The sequence below is a fragment of the Talpa occidentalis genome, unplaced genomic scaffold (genome assembly GCF_014898055.3).
Source record: "Talpa occidentalis isolate TD23 unplaced genomic scaffold, MPIMG_talOcc4v2.1 talOcc4.11, whole genome shotgun sequence".
In the NCBI taxonomy this organism is placed as follows: domain Eukaryota; kingdom Metazoa; phylum Chordata; class Mammalia; order Eulipotyphla; family Talpidae; genus Talpa; species Talpa occidentalis.
The window spans coordinates 16,890,508-16,915,740 of NW_023601104.1; the positions used below are offsets into that span (position 1 = coordinate 16,890,508).

At 38.8% G+C, this 25,233-nt stretch overlaps 1 protein-coding gene across 2 annotated transcripts in view; it reads right to left on the minus strand.

The window, feature by feature from the left end:
* The window catches only part of FBN1 (fibrillin 1), a 238,049-nt gene that overhangs the window by 178,568 nt on the left and 34,248 nt on the right, over positions 1–25,233 (minus strand). For both annotated transcript variants that reach the window (XM_054701293.1, XM_037502430.2), the window contains exons 3-5: positions 21,178–21,276; positions 12,947–13,042; positions 9,155–9,250 (exon numbers count right to left, since the gene is read on the minus strand). In XM_054701293.1, the coding sequence (XP_054557268.1) occupies positions 9,155–9,250; positions 12,947–13,042; positions 21,178–21,276 (291 nt within the window). The remainder of the gene's footprint in view (positions 1–9,154; positions 9,251–12,946; positions 13,043–21,177; positions 21,277–25,233) is intronic.

Genomic DNA, 25,233 nt, shown 5'->3' on the forward strand with positions numbered 1-25,233 from the left:
TTCATATGTGTGGTACTTTTTTCCAAAAAATTATTTTAAGACCCCAATGACAAGAACCATATACTTCTTTCTGATTCTACCACAGTATGTAGCTCAGAGTCAAGCCTTTGTGAGCTATCTGCCATGGCTGGTCTATCTAACTGACTTAATTACAAGAGATTTTGTTTATCACATATATTTGGAAAAAATTCCACTTAGGCAGATATTCTGAGAAATTATACTCTAATTTATGGCCACTGGTTCTGCTTCTTCTTAATTGATTAACTTTTAAATATCAATACAGACTTTGATTCTTTGAAAGATGCTGCCTTCTTAAAAGTTGAAGCAGCAGCAGCAGGAAGAAGAAATAACAGAGACCTACTAGAAAACTTAGGTAAAGTATAGATTTATTACTAGACACAAAGTTCTAAAGAAGTGTAGCCAATATGGGGCCACTAACCACATTGACTATTAGTTTACCCACAACGAGATGTGGTATACCATAACCATCACAGGTCAAAGACTTTGTATGGAAAAAAATGCAAAATATCTATAATAATTTTATACTTACATGAACTAAATTAAAACTTTGGGATTTGTTGAGCTAAATAAAATATTTTGTTAAAATAATTTGTTTCTTTTTACTTTTTCTTGTGGCTACTCAAAAAGTTCAATTTATATATATGTGGATCACACTGTTTTGCTCTTGGTCAGTGGTACCCTTAAAGGTTTGCAAACCTAATATTAAAATGGGTCCAATATTAAAAGTGACTACTGATATTTAAGCAAGTTTCATCTTTTTAAATATTAATAAGAACTAAAAAGAAAAAGTGAAGTTGAAAACAAACTGTCTTTGAAGATGAAACCATGATACCAAATTTTACATAAAAAATGTAATGCTATATTGCTCCATTTTGAAAGATGTTAACATAGACATTTCAACTGAAGCAGTAAAACAACAACTTACCACCTAAGTCAAGTCAACATCTTACCACCTACTGCAACACTATGGTGCAGTATTTGAAAGGAGGCGATGACATTCTAGGAATAGAACTCTTAAACCCACACACAGAGCAAGAGCATCAAAGTGTCTAATAAATATGAAAAGGGTGGGTTACTTGGGAAAAGGCTCCCCTTTACTAGCTCTCTCTAGGAAACTGGTGTAGACCATATTATACAAGTTCTTAGAGAGGCTTCAAAGAGTCTGCTTGATATGTGTCCATGGAAAGGACATTGGAAGTTGGAAGGACACTATAGATGGGTGACTATCCAATGTATGGAAACTGGCTAGCCAGAGGTTCTGCCACAATCAAAGGAGAGTTTGCAACTGCAGCTTATCATGGCAAAAAAATAAAAAAAGCTTGAGGATTTTCTACCAACTAGTTGTGGGCCACTGCAAAGGAAAGCTGATATGGAGGGAGTGGGCTTAGATCCTTTTCAGAGGGCTCCTTAGAAGTGCAAGGGAGCCTCAAATGACTGGCAAGACCAAGGGAATCCCCAGGGCTTGGGGAAACAACAAATAAGAACATTAGACATCTTTTCTCATATTAAACAACTCAGGGTAGAGAAACTCTGAAAAAGCACAGAAAGTTTCATTCACCAGTTGAGGAAAAACTAGTCTATGAGTGGACTGAGAGGAAAAGTGAGTGGGAGACAGATATAAAACTGCTTTATGTTTGCACTCACCAGTTCTGATTGTTCATACCAGGCATATGCAAGGTCCAGAGGCACCGTAACATATGTTCCCTACGTGCATACAGTTACTCAACCACAAAAGCTGAATGTCTGTGTCAACAGATGTATTTCCTGGAACTATTCTAGGAAAATTAAGTTTATTCAGTGATACACTAACTGCCAAATGTTGCAATACCACTTTAGATGCACGGTAACATTTAGGGCATTCATGCTATCTACACATTGTTACTTACTTTCTGCATAGACCAAATACCAAAAGTGAGGCTCATAGAGGGCTTCAACATATTTTAGTAACAACAGTTTATTGCTTGTTACCATTTAGAGAAAAGAAAATATGCACGTTTCACAGAGTTCTGCACTTTGAGAATGGCAATAGGCTTTTACTCTGGGAACTTAAATAATGGCCACCTAGAATTTAAAAATATGTACAAATAGTGTCAAAAATTGCAAATGTAAAATTTATTTCCAAAGGAAATAAGAGGGGGAGGGAATCCATGTTTCATCAATGCCTTAGAAAAGGCATTAAGAGGGCCTCCCTGGGGGTGCAAGGGGTTAAGAAGCAACCTATGAAGCTATCCACAGCCACTGCAGCACAAGTTTGATCCCCGGCCAGGGAGCTACCCACATGGCGCAGTAGACCTCTCCTGTCTGGCCCACTGCTCCCCTCAGCAGTGTATGTCAGTCAATTTGCCTATCTGCTCCCCATTCTGTCTCTGGTGAATCCTCTCATCCCCCACACCTCTGGCCTGTACCCCAGTTCTTGTTTGCATAAATAAATAAATCTTTTTTTAGAAAAAAAAAAGAAAAGGCATTAAGAAAATCAGCTCTTGATTCCCTGAAGTACTCTAGAGGCCTCTGAAAGGTCAAGTTTACATTTTCTTTTTATGAGGTAAGTGTATCTAAAATGTACTACCTGGTTATTATTTGTTTGGATCATTATATTTTAAGCCCTTTCCATTCATTAGATACACTGTGGGCACTCTTTTCTGGATTTACAAAATAGATGCTCAACCACTGTTTTCAGGACAGTATTCTGAAAAGTGTTCAATGGTTCATTTCCAAAGATCTCTGTAAAATCAGTTTTGTATCATCAGAGGAATGATGTTATAAGGACAACCGTTTCTCAAACACTAACTGCACATATGCAAGAGCAGTGGAATTACAACCAACCTATCTGTCCTCTATTCTATTCATTTGTAGAATATTGTGAAAAACAAATTAAAATTACAGCTTTTCCAGCTTGTTGAAGTACTGGGATTCCCCAAAGGAGGTAAGTATGAGGAACAAAGAGTAAAATTTATTTTCACTCATCACCGTTGTTCTGCTTCTCTGATGGACTATGAATTATTGCCTTACTTTCATTTTTATTCTATTCCACATTTCCTCATTTTTCCTTTTTTCCCAAAGCTATTGGTTCAATTATACATCCGCCTATATTTTATCAACTAATTGACAGCAACACAGCAAATACTTTCTTGATTTGGCAAAAATCCAAGTATTGTCTTCATGGTTTAGACTTGGGTTGGAATTTACCATCAAACCAAAGAGTTAGGATTTAGAAAAACCCACATCTCTGGTTACATTCATATGGCACATGATGAAGATCTCCAGATGGAGTTATTAGCATTTATGCTTACTTAAATTCACATAAAGTTTGATACGAAAGTTAATTCAAATCCATGTGCCTTAAGAGATATGGAAGACAGTTATTTTCATTGTTTTTTTTAATCTTAGCCAATTTTTCATACAAACTGCTAGTGTTTGACTGTCCACCATAGTCATTAGAATTGACACTAAATTATTTTAGACTGTTTCCGAAAATTCAAAATTATCCCAGAGAGAGAAAAAAATGATCACATATTCTTTCAAATGTATTGCTGACCATATGAAGATAATTCCAAAAACAGGCTCCAGATATGGTTCAAAGAAAGTAAACTTTTAGGAAGACTCTATAACCTTCCATTTTAATTGCAATAACTGGCAATATTAATTCTGAATGTCTATGTTTAAGGATATTGATATGGCCCTTTGGAGTCCACGTGTGTATACTACAAACAAACAGGAAACACTGTATCTTCAAATGGAAGGTTATCTTTAAAATATCAAAATCAATCAAAAAGAAATATTCAAAGTCCTGCATTAGATACACCCAAACAACTCAAGACTGCTTTCCTTTGGCTTTAAAATTATTTAGAAGCAACTTATCTCCATTCTGCCAGCGAGGAAAACTATCTACCTAGCCTAAATAATTCAAGAGCTTTTTTGAAAATCTACCATTTGCACTCTAAAATATATAGTGCTATTTTTTTTTCTTGTCATTGCTCAGAAAATTCTCTATGGTTACTAGTGACCACCTCCCATTGAAATCCCACAGTGGTTATATGCATAGGCATAGGAGCCAGGTTGGCTGGGTTCAGTTTTTGATTCTATCTCTTATAAGCTGTCTGACTTTGGGCAAGTTATTTGGCCTTTGTTTCTGTCTAACTATCTATAAAATGGGACTCATTATAGAACTTTCCTACAAGGTTGTTGCAGTGTTCACCACCTGGTATATCCGACGCACCCATTACATATCCCCCGTTATTACCTCATACGGTCTTTGGGTTTCTCATTCTTTTTTGGTCCTTTAGAGTCTAACAATTGGGCCTCCCCGGTGGCGCAGCGGTTGAGCATTGGGTTGCAAAGCTGCCCGCAGCCTCTGCAGCACCAGTTCGATCCAGTTCGATCCCCCGCCGCCAGGCAAGGGTCCCACATGGCGCGCAGACCTTTCCTGTCTCGCCCGCTGCTCCCCTCAGCAGTGTACTTCAACAGTCTGCCTGTTCTGTTCCCGGCTCTGGCTCTGGTGAATTCTCTCACCCTCCAGCGCCTCTGGCTGTACCCAGTGCTTGTATAAATAAATAAATAAATCTTTTAAAGTAAATAAATAAATAAATAAATAAATAAAGAGTCTAACAATTGCTAAGTTGCTTCCTCAACTCCTTCTTGACTTTATTTTCTCTGGCTTAGTTCTCTCCTAGCTCTCTTGCTTCTCTTCATGTTTTCTCAGTGTCTTCCCTTTGCTCCTTTCTTCTTCAAGGCCATTCATCATTACCCCCCTCACCCCCGCCCAACTCCAATTTCAGGTCTAACCTCATCATCCTTCTCTCATTTTTCATTACTTGAGAAGTGCCATCTACTCACGAGATTCTTTGTGTTTAAAATAACAGCATGTAACAAGATTTCAAATGGTCTTCATTGAGGCAAGGTGGCAAGATAAAGCATAATTCCACATAGTCGCATTACCAGTAACTATGGTAACACAACTAGCTTATATTGTCACTGCCAAAACAGGCATTTCAATATTCTAAAAACAAATGCTAACATATTGTCCCACTGAGCTTGAACAAGATAAATTTTACTGGTTGCTCAAGACCTAAGAAGAGAGAGGTAAACATGGGACAGAGGAAAAGGACAATTAGGAATACCATAAATGTAGATTTACATAAAAACAAAAACCATAAGAGGAAAGACAATGAAAGAAATGTGGGGTGTAAAAGAAAACACAGAGATGTGAATTTGACAGGGAAGGAGGTAGCAAACTCAACAAGGAGATGAATGAAGTAAGCAGGACACATGAAAATAGGAACTACTGGAGCTGTGGCAAGTGGGAGAAAGTAACTAAAAGTATTCACACTCAATTTTTAAAAGTAAATACTGCAGTCCAAACAAGTCACAGTTCTCAACTTTCCTTCCTCTGGGCACAGCGGGGCAGTAGCATCACTGCTACCTGCCACATGAGGCTTACCAGCCAAGAAATTTCTTTAACCTATTTATTTTACTGGTAAATAACTGCAAGTGAAACAAATTTGCTTCATAATCTGGTTGCATTTGTTGAATGAGTGTTATGATTCATAATTCAAGCATGGATGCACTGATTGTCTCCATCACAAAACCAAAACACTATGCTCCTGGATTAGTAAAATTCACCGATTGGCTTAAAGTAATCCAAGTCCTGCCAATATCACACCCAATGGGTATTCCACACTTGTTCTGGCCCTCTCAGGTAGTTACAAATTGTCTGAGTCAACGCTGCTTATCCTGAGAAGTAGTAGTAATTGACATTCCATCTTTATTACACCAGATAGGAAGCTGTTTGTTGGCTTCTCTATTGCCACCATCTTTTCTGCCTCATTGCAACTGAGCTTTGGTAGATTTGTGGCACTGAAAGATCATACTTTTGAATAAAGTCATTGAATGCAGTGAGGCATCAGCCCTGTAAGCTCCGCTACAATGAAACCAGTGAAAAATATCCAGGATTGTCATGAGTAGGCAAACAGCAATTATTTCAGGAGACACTTGTTCATATCTGATAATCGTATCTCCAGATTTTCTGGTGCTTTAAAATAAGTACAATCCAACATTGATTGGCCATGCCCTATGCTCCGTGTAGGGATTAAAAAGATGATGAAATCATAGTTACTGCTACAGTGCTTACACTCTAGTAGGGAAATTGGACGTGGAAACCTGCGGGCTCAATGTAATGTGGTCAGTGCTATCAAAAGTTTCTGGACAGGGCCTCCCCGGTGGCACAGCGTTTGAGTGCTGGGCTGGTTTGATCCCCAGCTGCTAGCGAGGGTCGCACACGGCACGCAGATCTCTACTGCCGCCCGCTGCTCCCCTCAGCGGTGTACTTAGTCAGTCTGCCTGCTCTGCTCTCGGCTCTGACTCTGGTGAATTCTCTCACCCTCCTGTGCTTCTGACTGTACCTAGTGCTTGTATAAATAAATAAATAAATAAATAAATAAATAAATAAATAAATAAATAAATAAATAAATGAATGAATAAATAAATGAATAAATAAATCTTAAAAAACTAAAAGAGATTGTGGACACAGTGCTAAGGAATAATGAGAAGGCGCACTGGGTCCAGTCTCCTGGAAAAAGAAAGGAAATTAATAAAGATTTCCTGGAAGTTCACTTACATAGATAATTAAACAACTTGAATAATGTAGCCTAGGGGATAAACAATTTAAGTATACTAACCATTAGGAGAAGTAACCCTGAATACTTCTCAACCCTTCAGGATTATGTTAATTATTTTATGATTCATTCCCCCATTTATATTAATTGCTCTTGAAATCACAAGCATTCATTTGAGAAAAAGGATCCACTGCCTCTATCTTTAAATTTCCATTCTTACTCCATAAGAACAGAAAACAGTGTAGATTCTATAAGTAGAAATATATTCTAGAATTAAAAAGATGCCTTGCTTTCCTATGTGGTAAGGAAAATTATACTAATGATTCCTTTCTCCCAATGAAGACCAGGGCTATATTCATGGGTGGATCAGACAAAGGGTGATGATTAAAGAGAAGCAGTTTCCTGCTCCCCAATCTCTACAACTGAAAACATGCTATTTAGGTATTAATTTTATTTAGGTAATCACCACTATAACAATTCTGTGGAACCAACATATATTCAAATCTGAGTGCAAATTTCAGGACAGCCTTATCCTGGATGGGGGCAGTTAAAGATACCAAAACTTGGAGGAGTCCCTAAAAAATGAACCAGTTTTAATTTCTTAATCTTGGTCAAAGATAACATCTTTGAAGAAATAACTGAATGGTCAAATAGCATGCCCTCTTTTTTTATTTGCTATCATCAATACCTGAACTGTGGATCAATATTTTTTAGACAAATTATTTATTGCTTTCTTAGAGGTAAAATTCTGTATTAGCTCATCTTATAGTGATTTTTCTAAAACAAATTGAACCCAGTATTATCATCTGAGAAGTTATTTTCATACACAACTTCTCAAGTTACATATCAATGGTTTTCATCTCCTACAATATCTTCAGTGAGTACATACTAAGGCCACAGAATGATACTACATAATCAAAATATGTCTTCATTACTCTGGATACCATTAGATATATGTTTGCTTTAAGTTAATAAAATACATCTGTACAAGTTATAGAAAAACAGTTTTAAGGAGGGACCCCCCCAAAGTGATGCCAAATGCAATGCAAAGGCCAAATATCTATATGATACATGACCCAGCAGTGCCGTGTTCTTTTAAAATAATTAACATAATTAACCCAGCAATAATAGAGTTATTTGCTAAAAATAGGTATTGTTGCTTTAAGCAAATAACTGAATTAAGATGAAACAGAAAAACAATCGCTCACATACCATTCTCTGCTCTTCATTTTTTCACATGACATATATTCAACATCTGCTACTGAATCTTCCCTTTCCATCTTAGTACAAAAAGATTTTTCATGATTTTGGGTAAAAGTGATAATCATAGTTTAAACAATTCAGGAGCATCTTCCAATTAGAAATGAGGGTGATTTCACTTATAGGAGGAAAACAGGCAATCAAATATGAGATCGGGGGAAAAATAACAATAAAAAACAAAACAAAACAAAAATAAACAGGCAACTATAAATCAGAGACACTCTGCAGGGGAGGGGAGGCCCAGGGGAGGGATCAAAAAAAGAGTGGGAAGAACACAGGGTGACTGTGCACAGCTGAACTGGTGGTGGGGATTTAATGGGGACTACACCTGAGAAAAGAAAGCAAACATTGTACAAAAATGAATAATGATATAAAATTATATAAATAAATTATTTTTTAAAAAAGAAATGATCCTCCTAAATCATCACTATAAAGCTAAGAAAGAGGAGAAAACAGCTATGGACATTGGACAAGATGATCAGTGAAGACAAAGCTAGGGGGTGGTGTGCTTAAGAATTGACACATTCACATATATCTCAGTATCATATTTGCATTTGTAGACAGGCAAATCAAGTAGAACATTTATTTTAATTAGGAGCAGCAGTGAGGTTTAGATTTGAAAACAGAAAATCCATGTGTAAATCAATGCTCATTATTATGTACACAACCTTCAGCAGGTCCCTTGACCTCACTGAGCCTTGGTCTTCCTGAAAGCAGAAGTGAGGACGACATGGACTCTTTGGTGGGCTGCAGTGAGTACTCAACAAACTGCATACATGGAAGTACCATTTCTCGTACCAGCAAACTCTCAATATTTCCACAGGAATTTTTATTGCTGAATTCATAAGTCACTACAATGCCTAACAGTTTCAAGTAGACATTTAGGTGTGTTTTTCTTCATTCTAAAATATTCCCTTTCCATACAGATGTTTTGTTTGGATCCAGTTCTCTAATTTACAGGATAATAGTGAGCTCAAACCTTACCCTAATGGAAAATTCTCTTTTTATCTTGATGCCAAGTGGTACTTAGATAAGCTCACTATTGAATCCTGCAGTTCACTGGCAAGAATTACTGTACAACATGCAGAGACTTGGGGTCATTATCTTGTCATCCCAGGAACCTTCCCAGCGACAATTTGGAAACTCCCTCAAAGTTGTTCAGCAAAACTCAGGAAGTAGCTGCACAAACCCAATTTGTGTTTAAATCAATAATAGCTTTTGCCTCCAGGGCAACATTATACTCGTTATTTTTTTAAAATTACCTCTTTCACACTGGGGTCCAGTAAAGCCATAAGTGCACGCACATCGATTTGGGGCCACACACCTGCCTCCGTTGAGACAGCCACTTTCACAGACAGCTGTAAAATAAGGAGAGGAAAATTGAGAGACTTTACCTGGGAGTCGATGCCATAATAAAGTAACTCCTATCAAGTCTCTGAAAGGACAAAAATAAAAATCTAAATAATGACCCCGCTGTTTGTTTTAAACAGCGACTGCACATTTCCAGCTCCTCAGATACATCTCAGGCAGCTCTTAGGATAAAGCTACCTGCAACAGGTGAGTTTGTAACTGTATTAAAGCTAACAGTCTACTTTCCATGAAGACTCTGAGTGACAATCTCAGTTCTGCATCTAAAATGGTAGTTTATAAGATACTTTGCTGGATGGGGACCGCATTATGGCCAGCTGACTCTTCAGGTTATGATTTACATTTAATTTCCAGAAGGCTCCACAAGAGGACATATTGACCCTACTACTGACACTTTACAGATATGTTCAATCACACAGGTAACTGCAAATAACAAAACATTAAATACTGACATTCAGTAATTTATGTACCATGATGAAGACCCAACTGCGTGTAGTTAAAAAATCTGTGGAAACTATTGGTGAGATAAATTCAGAGATGTTTGAGGAAAGGATATTTAACTTGCTATAAAAGGCATAAAATAAGAACTGAAGTCTCATGTCCTAAACAACACTTCTATGTATAATATCCTATTACTTTTTCACATGTGGCCTCTTTGTAAGCAATTTTATCCATAGATGGTAGGCTCTTCCCTGTCCAATTTACCAGTTCCACCTACTTTCTGAAGCCCTCCTCAGACCTCAATCCTCCATGTGGCCCCCTTAATTTAAAGTAATTCCTCCCTTATATAGTCCCCATGCATTTTTAATGACAGCTGTAGCAGTCAGGCTGTTGAGCCACTCAGATCTTCCTCCATGTGAAACCACAGCGAAGAACTTAGTCGACAGCCTCCAGTTGCTTCACCTTCAGATCTACAGCAATAGTCTCAGCAAGGACATACTCTCCCAAATGCTAGCACCCAATAAGCCAGGTAATTCAGAGGGGACATTTCTGACTATCGTGACACTCTCTGATGGGAAATCTTTTGCTCTTGGTTCATCATCTGCCTAGCCAAACCTCTCTTGGAGTTACACTATGGTTGAGGCTCCTACATAACTATCCTTCCATCCCTCTCCCCTTGCACAGGGATCAGCCCCACATAATGGTCCGAAGACTCTCCCTTCCCTTCCTACTTCTGCTTCCTCTCCCTTTATTCTTCATAGGCCTTTCCCCCAATAAAGATCTTGTGTGGGGCCTCCCCGGTGGCGCAGCGGTTGAGCGCTGGGTTGCGAAGCTGCCCGCGGCCTCTGCGGCGCCGGTTCGATCCCCGGCTGCTCCCCGGCCACAGGAGGAGGGTCCCACACGGCGCGCAGACCTCTCCTGCCGCCCGCTGCTCCCCTCAGCAGTGTACTTCGGTCCTTCTGCCTGCTCTGCTCCCTGCTCTGGCTCTGGTGAATTCTCTCACCCTCCCGCTCTTCTGACTGTACCCAGTGCATGTATAAACAAAACAAAAACAAATCAAATAAATAAATAAATAATAATAAAAAAAAAAAAAAAAAAAAATCTTGTGTGTCTTATTCCTTCTTGGCATCTTTTGGGCATCAGATGACCTTAACTGAGACAAACCCTTATAACCAAAAATTTTGACAGGAGCCCATTTCTCATGACAAAATGAAAGTGGTTTGTATGTTAGCTCTTCTGACAGAGTAGATTTGAAGTTTAGGAAAGCTTTTCTTATTCTGCAAGTATTAACTGGCACCTGTCATGGCAGGGACTTGAGTTAAAATCCCAGGGAGCACCAAAAGGAGCAGGAGCAATACTGCTGATTCTCCTTCCAAAAATGCCTTTGACTCTATCACCACCCATCATCTCTGTCCCCATAACTTTAGTAGTAGTCTTCCTACTTTCTTCGATTTTCTCCTTCAGGTCAACCTCCACACAGTCTCCACAGTGATGCTTCTCTTTACAAACCTTTGTAATAAAATATATCTTGTATTTAATAGCATTAAATGCATGAGCTGTGACATCAGACTTCTTGGCTTCAAGTTTCAACTCTGCCTATTACTACTAATTGTTGGGCTGTCAGAAAAGTCATGACACATTTTTGCATAGAAAGCATAAAAAAATAAGTCATGACATTTCCAACTGCCCAATATTTAGACAAGTTACTGAAGGACTGTGCCCCAGTCTCCTCATCTGTTACGGTAACAAAGACTTCTAACTCAAAGAACTGTTATCATATTAAATAAGTTAATACATGTAAAAGGTTTTTAAATGTGCCTACCACATAGCAAACATGGAATAAGTCTCTCAACAGATGAATGTTTTTATCTCACTCCCTCCCTAGATCCTATTAGGCATGGATAAAGGGATTCAAACCCTGGTCCTTGACTTTCATTCTGACCTAATCTTCCTTCCCATCATGTCCCTCAGGATTTAGCTCAAGCCACACCAGAGTACCTGCTTTGTCCTACATTACCTTTGACATTCTGGTACTTTGGCCCATTTTGAGCCATCTCCCATAAAGGCCCATTTGTCATTGCAAAGGAACTCCTATCCATCCCTCAAGACTCAGCTCAAGACTCTCCACACTGGGGAGGGTGTCCTGTCCCTTCTCTCTCCATGCTTCTTCTCTGGGCTGTACAAAACTATCATTATTCTTATCACACTGCAGCGTGTGGACAGTTACAATGGCATTATATAAACTTTGGTTTATTTACAATAACTTTATTTCTGTACACACAAGTCACATATCTATATACACAATGGTAAAACTTAGAAACATTAATAGAGGCTCCTCATTAATGATTCAATAAATAAACAAGAAGACATCCATATAATGAAGAATAGTGCAATCATTAGCATGTATTTTAAAATGTTTAATAACAGGAAACAAATTTCTAATAAAAGATTAAGTGAAGAAGTAGTATAAAAAACTGTACATACAATAAGCTCTCATGTACCAAATAAGCATTAAAATATTAGAAGGTAACAGCTAAAATCATGGGAGTATGGATAATTTTACTTTTATATTTATTTTCAAATTTTTCTGATGGAGTGTGTGTGTATATTTTTCAATGTAATCACAGACAAACTTTTCAAAAGGAAATTTCATCTTCTTGGAAGCACAGGGACTGATAAAGAGTAGACACACAATAAATGGTGCTCCTGAATGAACCAACAAACTGAGCATCGCGTGATATGTCCTTTAGAATCAGATTCTAGATTGGGAAACTAGAGAGATACAACAACCACTAATCAAGAGTACATGTTTGGGGGGAAAGATGAGATTGAGTTTTGAAATACTTTGAGATGTTTCTTGAAAAAATATGGGTGAGATATTTAGCAATCAAATGGAAAGTACAGAAATTGAATGAACAAGAATTCTGCATGTTGGGTGATTTTAAACGAAAGAAATAAGCTAAAGAGGGCAGTGAAGGTAAACGAGAGGAAAATGCATCACACAACCCATTTCCAAGGTTCCAGTTGGAAATCTGATATGAAGAGTGTTGGGTAAGTGATCTGTTTGTGTGTAATACACATTGGACATGTATAAAAATGCCATGTGTTGGGTGATCAAAGAAAATCTGTCAGTAGTTATGTCTTATTTTTCTTGTCCACATATTTGTGTACTTATTCATTCTATATAGCTTAACATCTTAATGCTAATAATACATAATTAATTCTTATAATCATGGTTTACTTACGTTGTCCACAATGAGTCCCTATGTATCCTTTCTGGCATAGACAGTGGTCATCGCTGCAGCTACCTCCATTCATACAGCGAATATTACAGTGTTGGACTTGAAAAGAAAAACAAAAGAATGATTATTTTTGTAAGTAAATAGAGCACAACAGTTGACAGGAGTTGATCTGCAGTGATTTGAAAAGAAAATGTTTTATCAGGATTCATATCTAACTGATATGCTAAATATGCATCACTTGTATATAAAATCATTTCAATGCAATGTAGTTGTTTCCTTGATATTGACTTTGATAGTGCTTAATGATTTCTCTAATTTAGCAGAACTTAAGACTCAATGTCATTACTAAAGTAACAAGAAAATGGTACCTTGAGTAACCATAGGAGACAAGATTAGGACAGCAATAATTTTCCACTTAAAAGGTTTAGAACAACCAAGTAGGTAGCCAGCAGGAAGGAGAAACAAATTCCAATGAAACTTGTTAAAAGAGATTTTATAGGCAGCAAAAAGAAAAAATATCACAAAATTTACAACTGCATAAAAATGGAGATGGCTGCAGTTGGCTCAGAAAGAGCTGCTGGTTTAATAAAACTATAACCTTAAACCTGTTAAGACCATCAATGTTTGAAACCCATGCATTGTCACATTGTCACCTAAAGAAGTGTGAACCTCGAAGGCTAGAGCAGAAACACTTAGACTTGAGTAGATGAGACTTGTAAGAAGATGTAGTAAAAGACACCTGCAAGCTCATAGTTATGATAGAAGTGCCGGCGTGCGTATGTGCTCCCATTTCTCTGGTGTGGAAGCTGTCTCTAACCCTGTAATTTGGGCATGCTGATAATGCTTTCCAGGGAAAGAAGAGACATTTGAGGTGGGTCTTGGAGATAGAGATGATTTCAATATTTGGAGAGAAATGTGTGTGACTTGTTGGTGTTTTTTAGTCTCAAGTTCTTTAGTCCTCTAGAAGCATAACTACCTGACTTGGAGAAGAAAAAAGACTTGACTGAATTAATCATTAATTCTTGTTGACACCTCCCGATACAAGAAAGAAGAGTGGGCATTAGAAGTTTGGCTTACAATGGCATGTCTTCCAAGCAATGGGAGTAAATTCCTAGAGAAATAGGCTCAACAATTTGAAAATCACTTCATTTTGTACAAAGGCTGAAATCAGTTGCTGATGGTGGCCCTTATTCTCAGTTTTCCTTGAGCACAGGGGTCAAATCTACTCCCAGGAGCAGAAAGCAGACTCCTCCCAGCTTCAGTACTTCTTGTCAGGATGTTTATTCAGTAGAGTATCCAATAGTGGCTGCTGACATTAGGAGAACAGGCCATTTTTCAAAAGAAGCTACATAAATCTCAGCATGCCAACTGGAAAAGGAAAGTGCCAGAACACAACATAAACTATATCCTTACAGGGTACCAAAAAGTTAACACAAATTGACAGTGATGCTCCCTTTCAAGAACGTGTCACCCACTTCCTGAAACACCATCAAAGACTCCCTGATTGTACTATGTTAAGAACTACCTCCATCACTCAGCATCCAAAGCCCTCTTCAGCACGGGCCTAGGGTGGTCCAGGGCTCCTGGACAAGCTCCTCATTCATTCTGTGATACAGTCCCAATCCTCTTATCAATCATTCACTCTCTCAACAAATCGTTCTGAGTGTTTACCTTGCACCACACAAAATGGCAGGTACTTTGTTTTACTAGTGCCATCATGGGAGCTCCTCTTTAACCTGTCTTGTTGCCCCTACCACTTCACACACAGTTCTCTCCAAAAATCATATCTATCTCCAAGACCCACTTCAAATGTCTCTTCTTTCCTTGGATCTTTTCTGATTTCTAGTCTCTCCTTCCTGCTGTACTAGATGTAAGTTCTCTTCCCCTGACTCCACAGTACTTTATGCTTCTCTTTTGAAATATACATCTTTAATCTAAAATATTTTTTAAAGATTTATTTACTTATGCATACAAAAGCAGGGGTACAGGCCAGACATGCAAGGGATGAGAGGATTCACCAGAGACAGAGTGGGGAACAGAACAGCAGACTGACTGAAATACACTGCTGAGGGGAGCAGTGGGAGAGACAGGAGAGGTCTGCCACGCCATGTGGGTATCTTGCCAGACAGCCAGGATCAAACCTGCACTGCAGAAGCTGCAGACAGCTTCACAGTGCTGTGCTCAACCACCTGTGCCACCAGGGAGAGCCTAAAATATTTTTTTATTTCTCCTACCCAGGCCCATTTGTCTAAGATTTATTGAGAGTGTAGAGCATTGTGATTATTAATGACATCTCCAAAGAGCCTAGTGTAGCACTTTGGTGACTTGTAGATGGTATACAAAACTTTGCTAAATTAACATCAATTTACTGAATCAAACTACCTGATGATGACATCAAAAGTTACATCAAAAGCTGAGACTAAAAGTTACCTATTGTGTCTTCGACACTTATAACTAAGTTGCTATTAAAAATATTTTTAATCATTGTTTCCCAGTGAACAAAAGCAGAAATAATTCCTTTCTTGGAGCATTGTTATAGAAGTCAAACAACCCAGGAAACTGATTAACACAGTTATTTTAGGCTCCTATGATTCTATTAAAACATCTCAGCACAATGCTTTTGAACCAAAAAACTATCTACAAGTACACAAAAGAAATGACTTGGTGAAAGACTTGGATAATATTCTAAGTAGGTCAGGAAAAGGGGTATAGTGGCTTTAAAATTTGAAGTTAAACTTAGCTTCATGCTATCTTAGAACAACAGTGAGGATTGGGGAAAGCACAGGAAATGATGTCATCTGTCAGGCAGCATGGGACTCAACCCACAAACTGATTTCAATTAAAGCAGTTCATGCCAGGAGCTAATTTCCATTCCCACATGAGCAACAAAGCCATTTAGTTACTTTGAGATTAAAAAAAAAAAAAAAACTAACAGCTTGACTTGCATTATTTGTTCAAATTGAAAAACAGTGACTTTACATTATTCAAATTGAAAAAGAACAATTTTTCCTTCCCTGGATGAATGGTAACTTTACATTTAAATGCAATATAATTTAAAAAAAAAACCCTCTGTGATGTGCTTTTACTTTATTTCTGTCCTTTCAGGTGAACTTTTTCCAGCATAAAATATTATTTTTCCTTTAAAAAATAACAACACCTGGTCAGAATCTTGAAATAATCAGGCATGGTAACCCAAGTATACCAATGAACCGTGAATCCTTGTCTGGGGAGAAGTTCATCAACAGATAATAGAATCGTCATCACCTGCTCTGCCATAAACATGTTAACCATAAGAAACTTGGCATTCTTTGTGAGTCTTGGGCCTTCAGGGGAGGAAAGTATTTCTTTTAAGTATTTCATTTAGGAATTCTGTGGAAAAATGAAGAAACTAGATATACAGCCTCACTAATTAAGCAGGAAGACTTTAGAGACTATATATCCACAAATTGGATTTATTTCTTATTGAGTCCTGCTATTGGGGCATATCCTAAATTTACTCTGATTTAACAAGAATTACAGATGTCTGGCAATTAGTCTGGCAAGTTCTATGTCTCTAGAAAAAGTCAACTGAAAAATAAGGGCTCTGCTTAAACCCATAAAGCTACTCTGAATTTATTGAATGCTCTAAATCTCTCAAGGCAGAACATATTCCCAAACTCAATCTGTATTAGGATTTTACCCAGAACTGAAACTATTCGGGGGTCCAAGTGTCAGTGTACAGGTCCACACTGCCACAGGAGAGCTCTAAGGTCTCAGTGGACTCCCCTTGAAGATGGACAGACAGTCTCAAAGGATTTCATGCAAGACTCAACATTCTAGAAATAACATAAAATGTTTCCATTAACCCAAACCATAATGGGCCCCAAATGAATTTTATGTTTGTTCTAGAGGGTGGCAGTCAGTCATTTTGTTCATTCAACAAAGACTGAATGCCTTCCATTTGCCAGGATCAGGAGGAATAGAAGAAATTTGTGTAAATTATAGTTCAATACAAATTAATTCTTAAAAGGACCCCCCTGAAGAGAACAATATGAGCACACTCCACGAAAGAGAGACTCAAGACTAGCATAGGGTTCTAAGTACCTCTGGTAATAATCTTCCTTACCTGATAAGGTTGGGAATTGTTCTAAAGACCTGCCATTATCTTGGGAAGAAATAACATGGGGAGCAAATTGGAAATAAGCTTGTGTATGGGAAGTGTGTGGTTTTAGTTTAGGCACTAGGAAAAGCAAAGACAAATTAAATAGCTAAACTTAACCCCCCTGGGCCTCCTCGGTGGCGCAGCAGGTTGAGCGCAGTGCTGTAAAGCTGACTGCAGCCTCTGCAGCATGTGTTCGATTCCCGGCCAGCCAGGGAGAAACCCACATGGCACAGCAGACCTCTCCTGTCTCCCCTCAGCAGTCCGTCTTCAGTCCGTCTGCCTGTTCTGTTCCCTGCTCTGTCTCTGGTGAATCCTCTCACCCTCCTGCACATCTGGCCTGTACCCCAGCTCTTGTATAAATAAATAAATCTTTAAAAAAAAACAAAATAAAATAAACTGAACCCCCACACTCTACTCCCGAGAATAGTGCACAGGGACAGCCATGGCCACTGCAGGGCAAAGGATTTTTTTCAGAGAGATAAGAGCAACCATGTTTCCCTTAAGCATCTTACTGCCCTGTGTTGCAAAGGCATACTGCTTGGAAGAGCCACATCACAAAAGTATCTGAGGAAAAAAAAAAAAAAACAAAAAACTAAGAGAGTAAAAGCTTCATAGAAAGAAAAGTTCAATGATAAACATACTTCCAGTGAGGACAGACTAGAATGGCTTATCTCTAAGGACAAGTCTGAGCAGATTCCATCTGCTCCTCTTTTCCTTGGCCATATAATATAACCTTTCCTGTAAAATCTTTTCCAGGATCCCTTATTCCAGATGAGTGGCAGCAGCACCTTCCTGTCCTCTGTGTGTCCTCACACTTTCAGCATGTGGGTGCAACCCACTAACTCAAACCCACTCGAAAATGTCCCCTTGGCCTTCTCACACCCACAGAGCTTAGATTTGTGCTGGAAATACAAGCACCCCATGTTTTTACTGAGATGAAATAAGTTGAAAGTGATAAATTTTATCAAAGTGCAAGCACTTTTGGATAGTGAAGATGCCAACACAGCCCAGACTGATAAATAGGTTTAACTCAATTCCTAACAAAATCCCAGAAAGATTATGTGATAGCTACAGTCAGGTTGAGGCAAGCGTTTAGTGTCCAAAGGAATTGCTGTTTGGTCATTTTGACCTTCTGGAAATGCAATCTCTCAATCAGATCACTAGGAGATCATTTCCTACTCTCAGAGTCACAGGACGTGCAAGTTTAAAACAACCTGACAAAACAATCCTCGCTTCTTCATTTTCATTCCCAAGCGAGAAAACCAAGTTCCTACAACTTGCCTAAGCTTCCTTGATCCCTATCACATGAGAACAAAATTTCTCACTGGAAATGTTAGTGCAATGAATGAAATTCAGTTCTGCTTAGTACAACTACAGGGTATGAATCAAAAATTTCACTGAATTGGGTCAGTCTACTAGCAGAAGTATTAGCAAAGTGAGAGATACACATTTATTGACTACTGTACCATGGCCAGGAAGTTCTAGAGGGTGGCATAGCTATTCTCTAGAACATCACTTCAAAGGATCAGAAATGAGTTCTGAACATGCCCAGTTACCTAAATTTAAAACATTGTGCCATCTTTAATTTTGTCAGCCCTTTAGACAGCATTAGTTCAGGTAGAATACAAGTCAATGATTTTTAAGACTCCAAACACCTCAAAGATCTTATTGAAACTAGATCTTCCACCTTCCACCAGACTCATCCACCAGCTACATGGGAGGCGGGGGGTGGGGGGTGTCCAATGTCCACGTACAACAGATGAACCTAAACTGCCTCAGAGGGCACCACTGTGAAGTCTTGGACTTCAATCTCTAGCCTAAATGTGTCTCACAGGACCTTACCACTATATTCCTCCCACCTCATTGCTAGTTTGAAAGTCTGCTAGGACCACAGATTTTCCCTCTGGTCTTGTTAATTTCCTGTCCCCACATCTTATGATTTTTACTTGACAGAGAAATCACTAGCAGTTCATATGAAGGCCATCAAAGACCTTTCCAGCTGGATGTCCAGCTCTGTCATCTGGCTATATTTCTTCCACCAGAGGAGTGCAGTGTTGTTGCTTGATTCAAGGAACAACGTGAGAGCTGGGTCTATTCCCAACTTAATATCGTCATTCTTCCCCCATTCCAGAGGCTCTGGCTCCACACTGGTAGCCTACAGGTTATCCTGATGGGGGTAGAGATGTCTGACATATTCCTGGGAAATGCCACCAGCTGACCACTCTGTCTCTTTCTGTTCCATTGGCTCACGTGTTCTGATATGTAGAGTGAAACTGCTGTTGCTTGGAGGATGCACAATCAAAACCAAGCAAAAGTTAAGAATCTGCTACACTCAGTGAGATAAGGAAATGAGTCCCAGCACTTGAGGGAGTGTCGATCCTAATTCTACAACTGGCTGTATTTAGTACTAGGTTGTCTTTTGTTGGGTTCCACCAGAAGCAGATTCTGAAACAATAATTTAAATTCAAGTAGTTTATTTTAGCAGTCCTTTCAAGAAACACAATAGAAGAATGAGGAAGTCAGGATAAAGAAGGAAGCTAATAAAGTACACATTTAAACCTACTGATCTAGGGTTCAATCCATCAAGGAACTTCTGAGGACAGAATAGAACCCATCTCATACTTAGGAAAACTGAAGAGTAAGGGAGTGGGGGCACTTATCCAACACCATCCAACTGTCATTGGTTAAAATTTGCTTCGAGGTCCATTAAGCCTCCAGCATTTCCAGCTTGCCCTGCACACAGACCTGGCATACTCCTTGGCCACAGAAATTTTATAAAGCTCTCAGGCAGAGTCACTGTGTTCATCCATGACTGCCAAGAGATGTGGGCACCAAGACAGTCTGCTACCCAGAACTACTTGCCCTACCCTGTTAATTGGCTTACGAGAGTCATAGTTAAAAGTTAAGACTCTTAACATGTAATGAACCCTGACCACATTGAAGTCTTTAATTGCAATAGACAAAAGAGAATACACTTATTCCACAATACTTTTCTTCAAAGTCACGTCAAACACAGAACACTTAATACACTGTGTTCTCTGACTGGAATTTAGAAAAAGAAACAGCAGCTAAGATCATTTTCTTGGTGATGGTCAAGGTGTTGACGGGTTGCTTTTATACATATGAATTTCCACTTTTTTACAAGCAATAATGACTCACCTCCATCCCACATTTCCCCTAATTCACTCCTGAAAACTCCACATTTAAGGGGAAAAAACAATAGACCAAGCAAGCAAAAGCTCTGAAGAATGAACTTGGAATATTTATTTGGTATCACAGAATGAATAAAGTGGTAAAATTCTGAAAGGGAAAATAATTTGACAAATCACCCCCCTGAAACTGCCATGGTGAACTTACACATTTTCTTCTTGCTAAGACAGAGGTCTTGAATTTGTAAAGTGTTTAATCAGATTCACATTTCAGTACCACAAGGAAGAATGCCCAGTTTCCCTGCGCTTAAAAGTGTTCATTAAACAATCATTTCATTGAACATCTTTTATGGTGTTTACATTAGAAATGAGAAGATGAAAAGGTGAGACCTACCCAGAAGGATGTCAAAATATTTATATTATTCATAGTAACTATGTCCCACAGGTAATTTCCCTATGAAGAGTGAAGAAGGGGGCCTCCCCTGGTGGTGAGGTGGTTGAAGCTGTGAAGCTGTCCGCAGCCTCTGCAGCGCTGGTTCGATCCCGGCCGGCCAGTGAGGGTCCCACACGGCGCGGTAGACCTCTCCTGTAGCGCCTGTTGCTCCCCTCAGCAGTGTATTTCATCAGTCTGCCTGTTCTATTCCCCACTCTGTCTCTGGTGAATCCTCTCACCCTCCCACGAATCTGGCCTGTACCCTGGTTCTTGTATAAATAAATTAATAAATAAATCTTTAAAAAAAAAAAAGAGTGAAGAAGGGAAACAAGAGACCAGAATGAGGAAAGTCATTCCAAGAATTTTGGGCAGAACAGAGAAGGCAGATGTTCTAGTGAGAAAAAAAAAAAAAAATGTATTGCAGGAAAGAGAAAAGCCAAAAGCAAATTTAGGAGAAAATAGGGCGTAACCACATTAAATGATATTATATATAATGACATGTTATACTCACTGGATCTGGAGCCACAGGAAGGAGATATCTGACCAGATGGGCAAGTGCACATATTTGGCCTAGAACAAAATCCATCCCCACAGGAATGCCGGCAAATGGCTGTGAATAAAACCAGAGGTCTGTTAGCACATGGATTCAGAGTATGGTGATTTACGGGGACCCAATGCTCAAATAGGGAAACCCAGGTTCTCAAGCTCCTCATTATTTTTGCCATTATGACTTACATGACCCTAGATTTCACGATTACTCATTTACAAAACAAATCTGTTAGGCTAAATAAACTTTGGCTATAAAATTCAGTAACTCCTTTATCCATATCACTGGCTCTCAGCCTCACTTTGCTTCTTCCCCAGTACTTAGTTTATCAAAAGTGCAGGATGCCTTATGAAAGGAAAACAAACCAAGCAAAAATCCTGCATCTAAACATACTTACATGCCTCCATTTGTTTATTAACTTTAAGATTTAATAACAAAAATTACAGCAATTGGGAGCCTATTATAAGTGCTTAATTGCTAATAATTTTTATAAAAAATACAATACCCTGCTAAGATTCAGATCTTGCCAGTTCAGAATATATAACCCATGGAGCAGCTTTTATCCTGCATTTAGTCCTGTTGTGAATTACATTGGTGATCTAGGACTTTATAAAAAAAAAAAACCTGTTAACATTTTCAAGCCACCCAGAGACTAATACCATACTGTCATCAAACACTCTGCTAGAGATCAAGATGACTTATATTTATCAGCAGACTAAGATATGGTCACTACTGATGACACACAGAGGCATGGTCTTGTTCTCAAACACCTACACAACCTTGCAAGAGATAAATGAGACGTATAAGCTAAAAATAATACACTTGACAGAAAGTTCACTGAAACATCAAAAGAACTTGGAATAGGGATTGAAACTGTTAAGAAATAAGCTGTCAAAGAATCCTATGAGCATTTATTTAAATACCTGAGACAGCATTTCTTAGAGATTCAACAGAACAGCAAGGAAAGAGCTCTGTGGTCAAGTTCATTCAGAAAACTCCTCTCTAGAGCCCTCTTTTAGCGATTCGGTTTTGATCTTGAAATAAACTCAATGTGCCAAAGAAGTAAGTTGCTTTTAATCAATCTCCAAATTGGGAAAGAGAGAGACTTTCTTAGGCTACCCAGAAAATATTGTTTGGAAATTCTATTAATCGCCATAGACCATTCTTGGCTAAGTGAGAAGGTGGGTTAAGTGATTCCTAAATCACTTTCAGCTCTAAATTTCCCCATTATACAAATGGGAGTTTTCTGAAAACTGAAAATTACTTTGTAGGTATGATGAGTGTAGGCAGGAAAAATATCATAACTCTTTTGACTCAGTATATCCATTAAATAACAAGCTGTTTGAATATAATTTATCACTCAACATTTGTAGAGTATCTGGAGACTTACCATAGCTGTAGAGTCAATAGAGGAATCTGGTAGCATTTCTGTTCTTCCCTAATCTTTCCATGGATCTTAATCTGATTATCTAGCTGCTTCCTTTCCACTTTGTCTAAGAATTAGGTTTGCCTTTGGCCTCAACATGCCAGATTCAATATACAAGGTTTGGGTAGATTGGGCAGGAGGAGGGGGAAGTCAACAAAATTGGAAATTACAAAAAGAACAGCAACAATGATATTCTTTTCTCAAAATCCCATTACCTAGTCTACACAAGTACACACAACACATGTAATGACATGAACCAAAGTATCCCTGTGGTCCTACTCCCTGTATCTCAGAAATATCCTAAAGAAAGGAACTAAATTAAAGTATAGCAGTGGTTTGACCACATTCATGTATTTTCTAATGTGGATTAAAAGGAAATAGGAAAATCTTAGAGCTAGAAGACCATGCTACAAGCATAGTAATGATAAGTAGTCATAAAGGACCAAAACCTAAGAATTATTGTAACAGGGTGGTCCCAGGAAAGGGGGAGGTTCCCTGCCCCACCCAAGGGAGGGTGGAGCTGAGGAGGAAGAGGAGAAGCTGAAGAAGAGACTGAGGAAGGAAGGAAGCAGGATGGAGCCAGGAGACCTGGAGGAGGCGCATGGAGCCTAGAGACACGTGAAGAAACTGCGCTTGTCTTTGGGTTGTGGACTGGGTGACACAGACGTGGGTGAGACCTGTGGGGAGGTGACAATGGCAGCTTTTATCTTGATGTTGATTTTGCTCTTTTCCTTCCGGGCTTGTCTGGTTATTTCTGACCCTTTGCTGTGGGTCCCCACTGGAAAATGCTTTAGACTTGTAGCAGGCTTTGGGGCCTTGTTCTGGGCCGATCCCATATGGATGGAGTTTTACCCACGAGGGGATGGGTAACTCTGGATGCTTCATTTAGAAACTAGACTAGAAACTAGACTCTTTGCCTTACCTGTATTGTTTCCTAGTTTTATTAAAGATCCTTCCCATTACTCTCATGTGTTTGTGTTGATGCGGCGGATGGCCGAACCCATTTAGAATAGGCAGGTTTGCGGGGTTTGGGCTGCCCCTCTCCCTGTCCTATAACAGATTTGGCGTCCAACGTGATTTAGGACAGAGCCATCCGTGGTTAGTCAGCCCCATGGGGAAATTGGGCTTCCCTATGGCACTGGCTACCATAAGCGCAAATGTGATTTTTGGTTTCTCCAGTGTGTTTGTTTCATATGTCGATTTGCTGTTGAAAAACTGGCTTGGGCTTTGTGAAGATTCTGTGTGTCTGTATGTAATTTGTTTGTAGTGACTTGCTAAGACATTTGATTTTGTGGAAATTGTTCTGTGCCAGTTTTACTCAAAAGATTAGGCAGTACATTGGACCATGTGGCCAGATCAAAGATGGTGTCTGAGGCCACTTGGTGTGCTCTTGTAAAATTCAGAGGTGCTAGGACTTTGGAACTTATTTTTTTCTTTCTTTTTGTAATCTCTACTGTCTCATTAGCATTTCTAAAGGCAATAATGGTTCTTCAGTGGTATGTTGCTTTGTCTTTGGCTACTTCCTGCTCTCTGCCTGATGGATTTTGCAAGCCAATTGTGGAGCAGTGGTGTTTAAATTAGCAAATGTATGCCTGGGTGTTAAGGAAAGAGTAGCCTTAAGCAGTAACTGGTAATCGCTGGTATCCTTGATGGATTCTTGGAGATAACTTGAATTTTTGCAAAGTCTGGATCAGAAAAATTAACAAGATTTTGTCTGAGTCTGAAAGGATTTGCTGCTGTGAATTTTGTCTACACAATTTGTTTTGGGCATGTTTGCCATTTTGAATACTGGATTTGTTCAATTGCTGGTGTAAGACAAGATTCTAAGTTTCTGCTTCCTACTGAGGAAGGTCTGTTGTGGAAAGCACTCTTTAGGGTGCATCATGTAACTGTACCAGGTTTTCATACCTGTGTTGTTGTTGTCCCTCCCTAGTGTGGGGGAGGTGTAATCTGTGCTTAGATGTTTAATCTGCTCTTTCAGCTTCTGTCCCAGAGTGGCTAACAGAAGTAAGGAGATGATTCCTTTTAATTGAAAGTTAATTACTGATATTTTGATTTTGCTTTTTCGGGTTCTATTCCAGAAAACCCAAGGAGTGCCTGCTTGGTGGCTAACAAGAGATGACTCCTTTTGCTTGAAAGTTAACTGTTACTTTTATTCTTTCAGTTGCTGTACAGAATACCCCAGGATTGACTTCTAATAAAAAGTCATCAACACTGAAAACCCTAAGGTGATAAACAAGGTCAATGTAACTCTTGTGATTAATAAAACTTTTCCTTCCTATTTCCAAAGTCTTAGGTTTGTAGGATGACAACTGGAAATTTTTCTGCCAGCAACACTCCACATTTTTTTTTTGGACTTTGACATTTTTTTTTCTGAGCCTATGGAGTAAAACTGCAGTTACATAACATATTCTACGTGGCATAACTAAAAAAAACTGTCTTTGTCTATACGTTGTATGTCTGTATGTCCTTGTGTCTAACTGTCTTGACCTCCAGTGATCGGCAAATTGGTATACATGGTGCCCATAGACGTTGAAAAAAAAAAAGTCTCCAGTTATGATAAAAACAAAAAGTTATGGTTTGATTGTCAACAT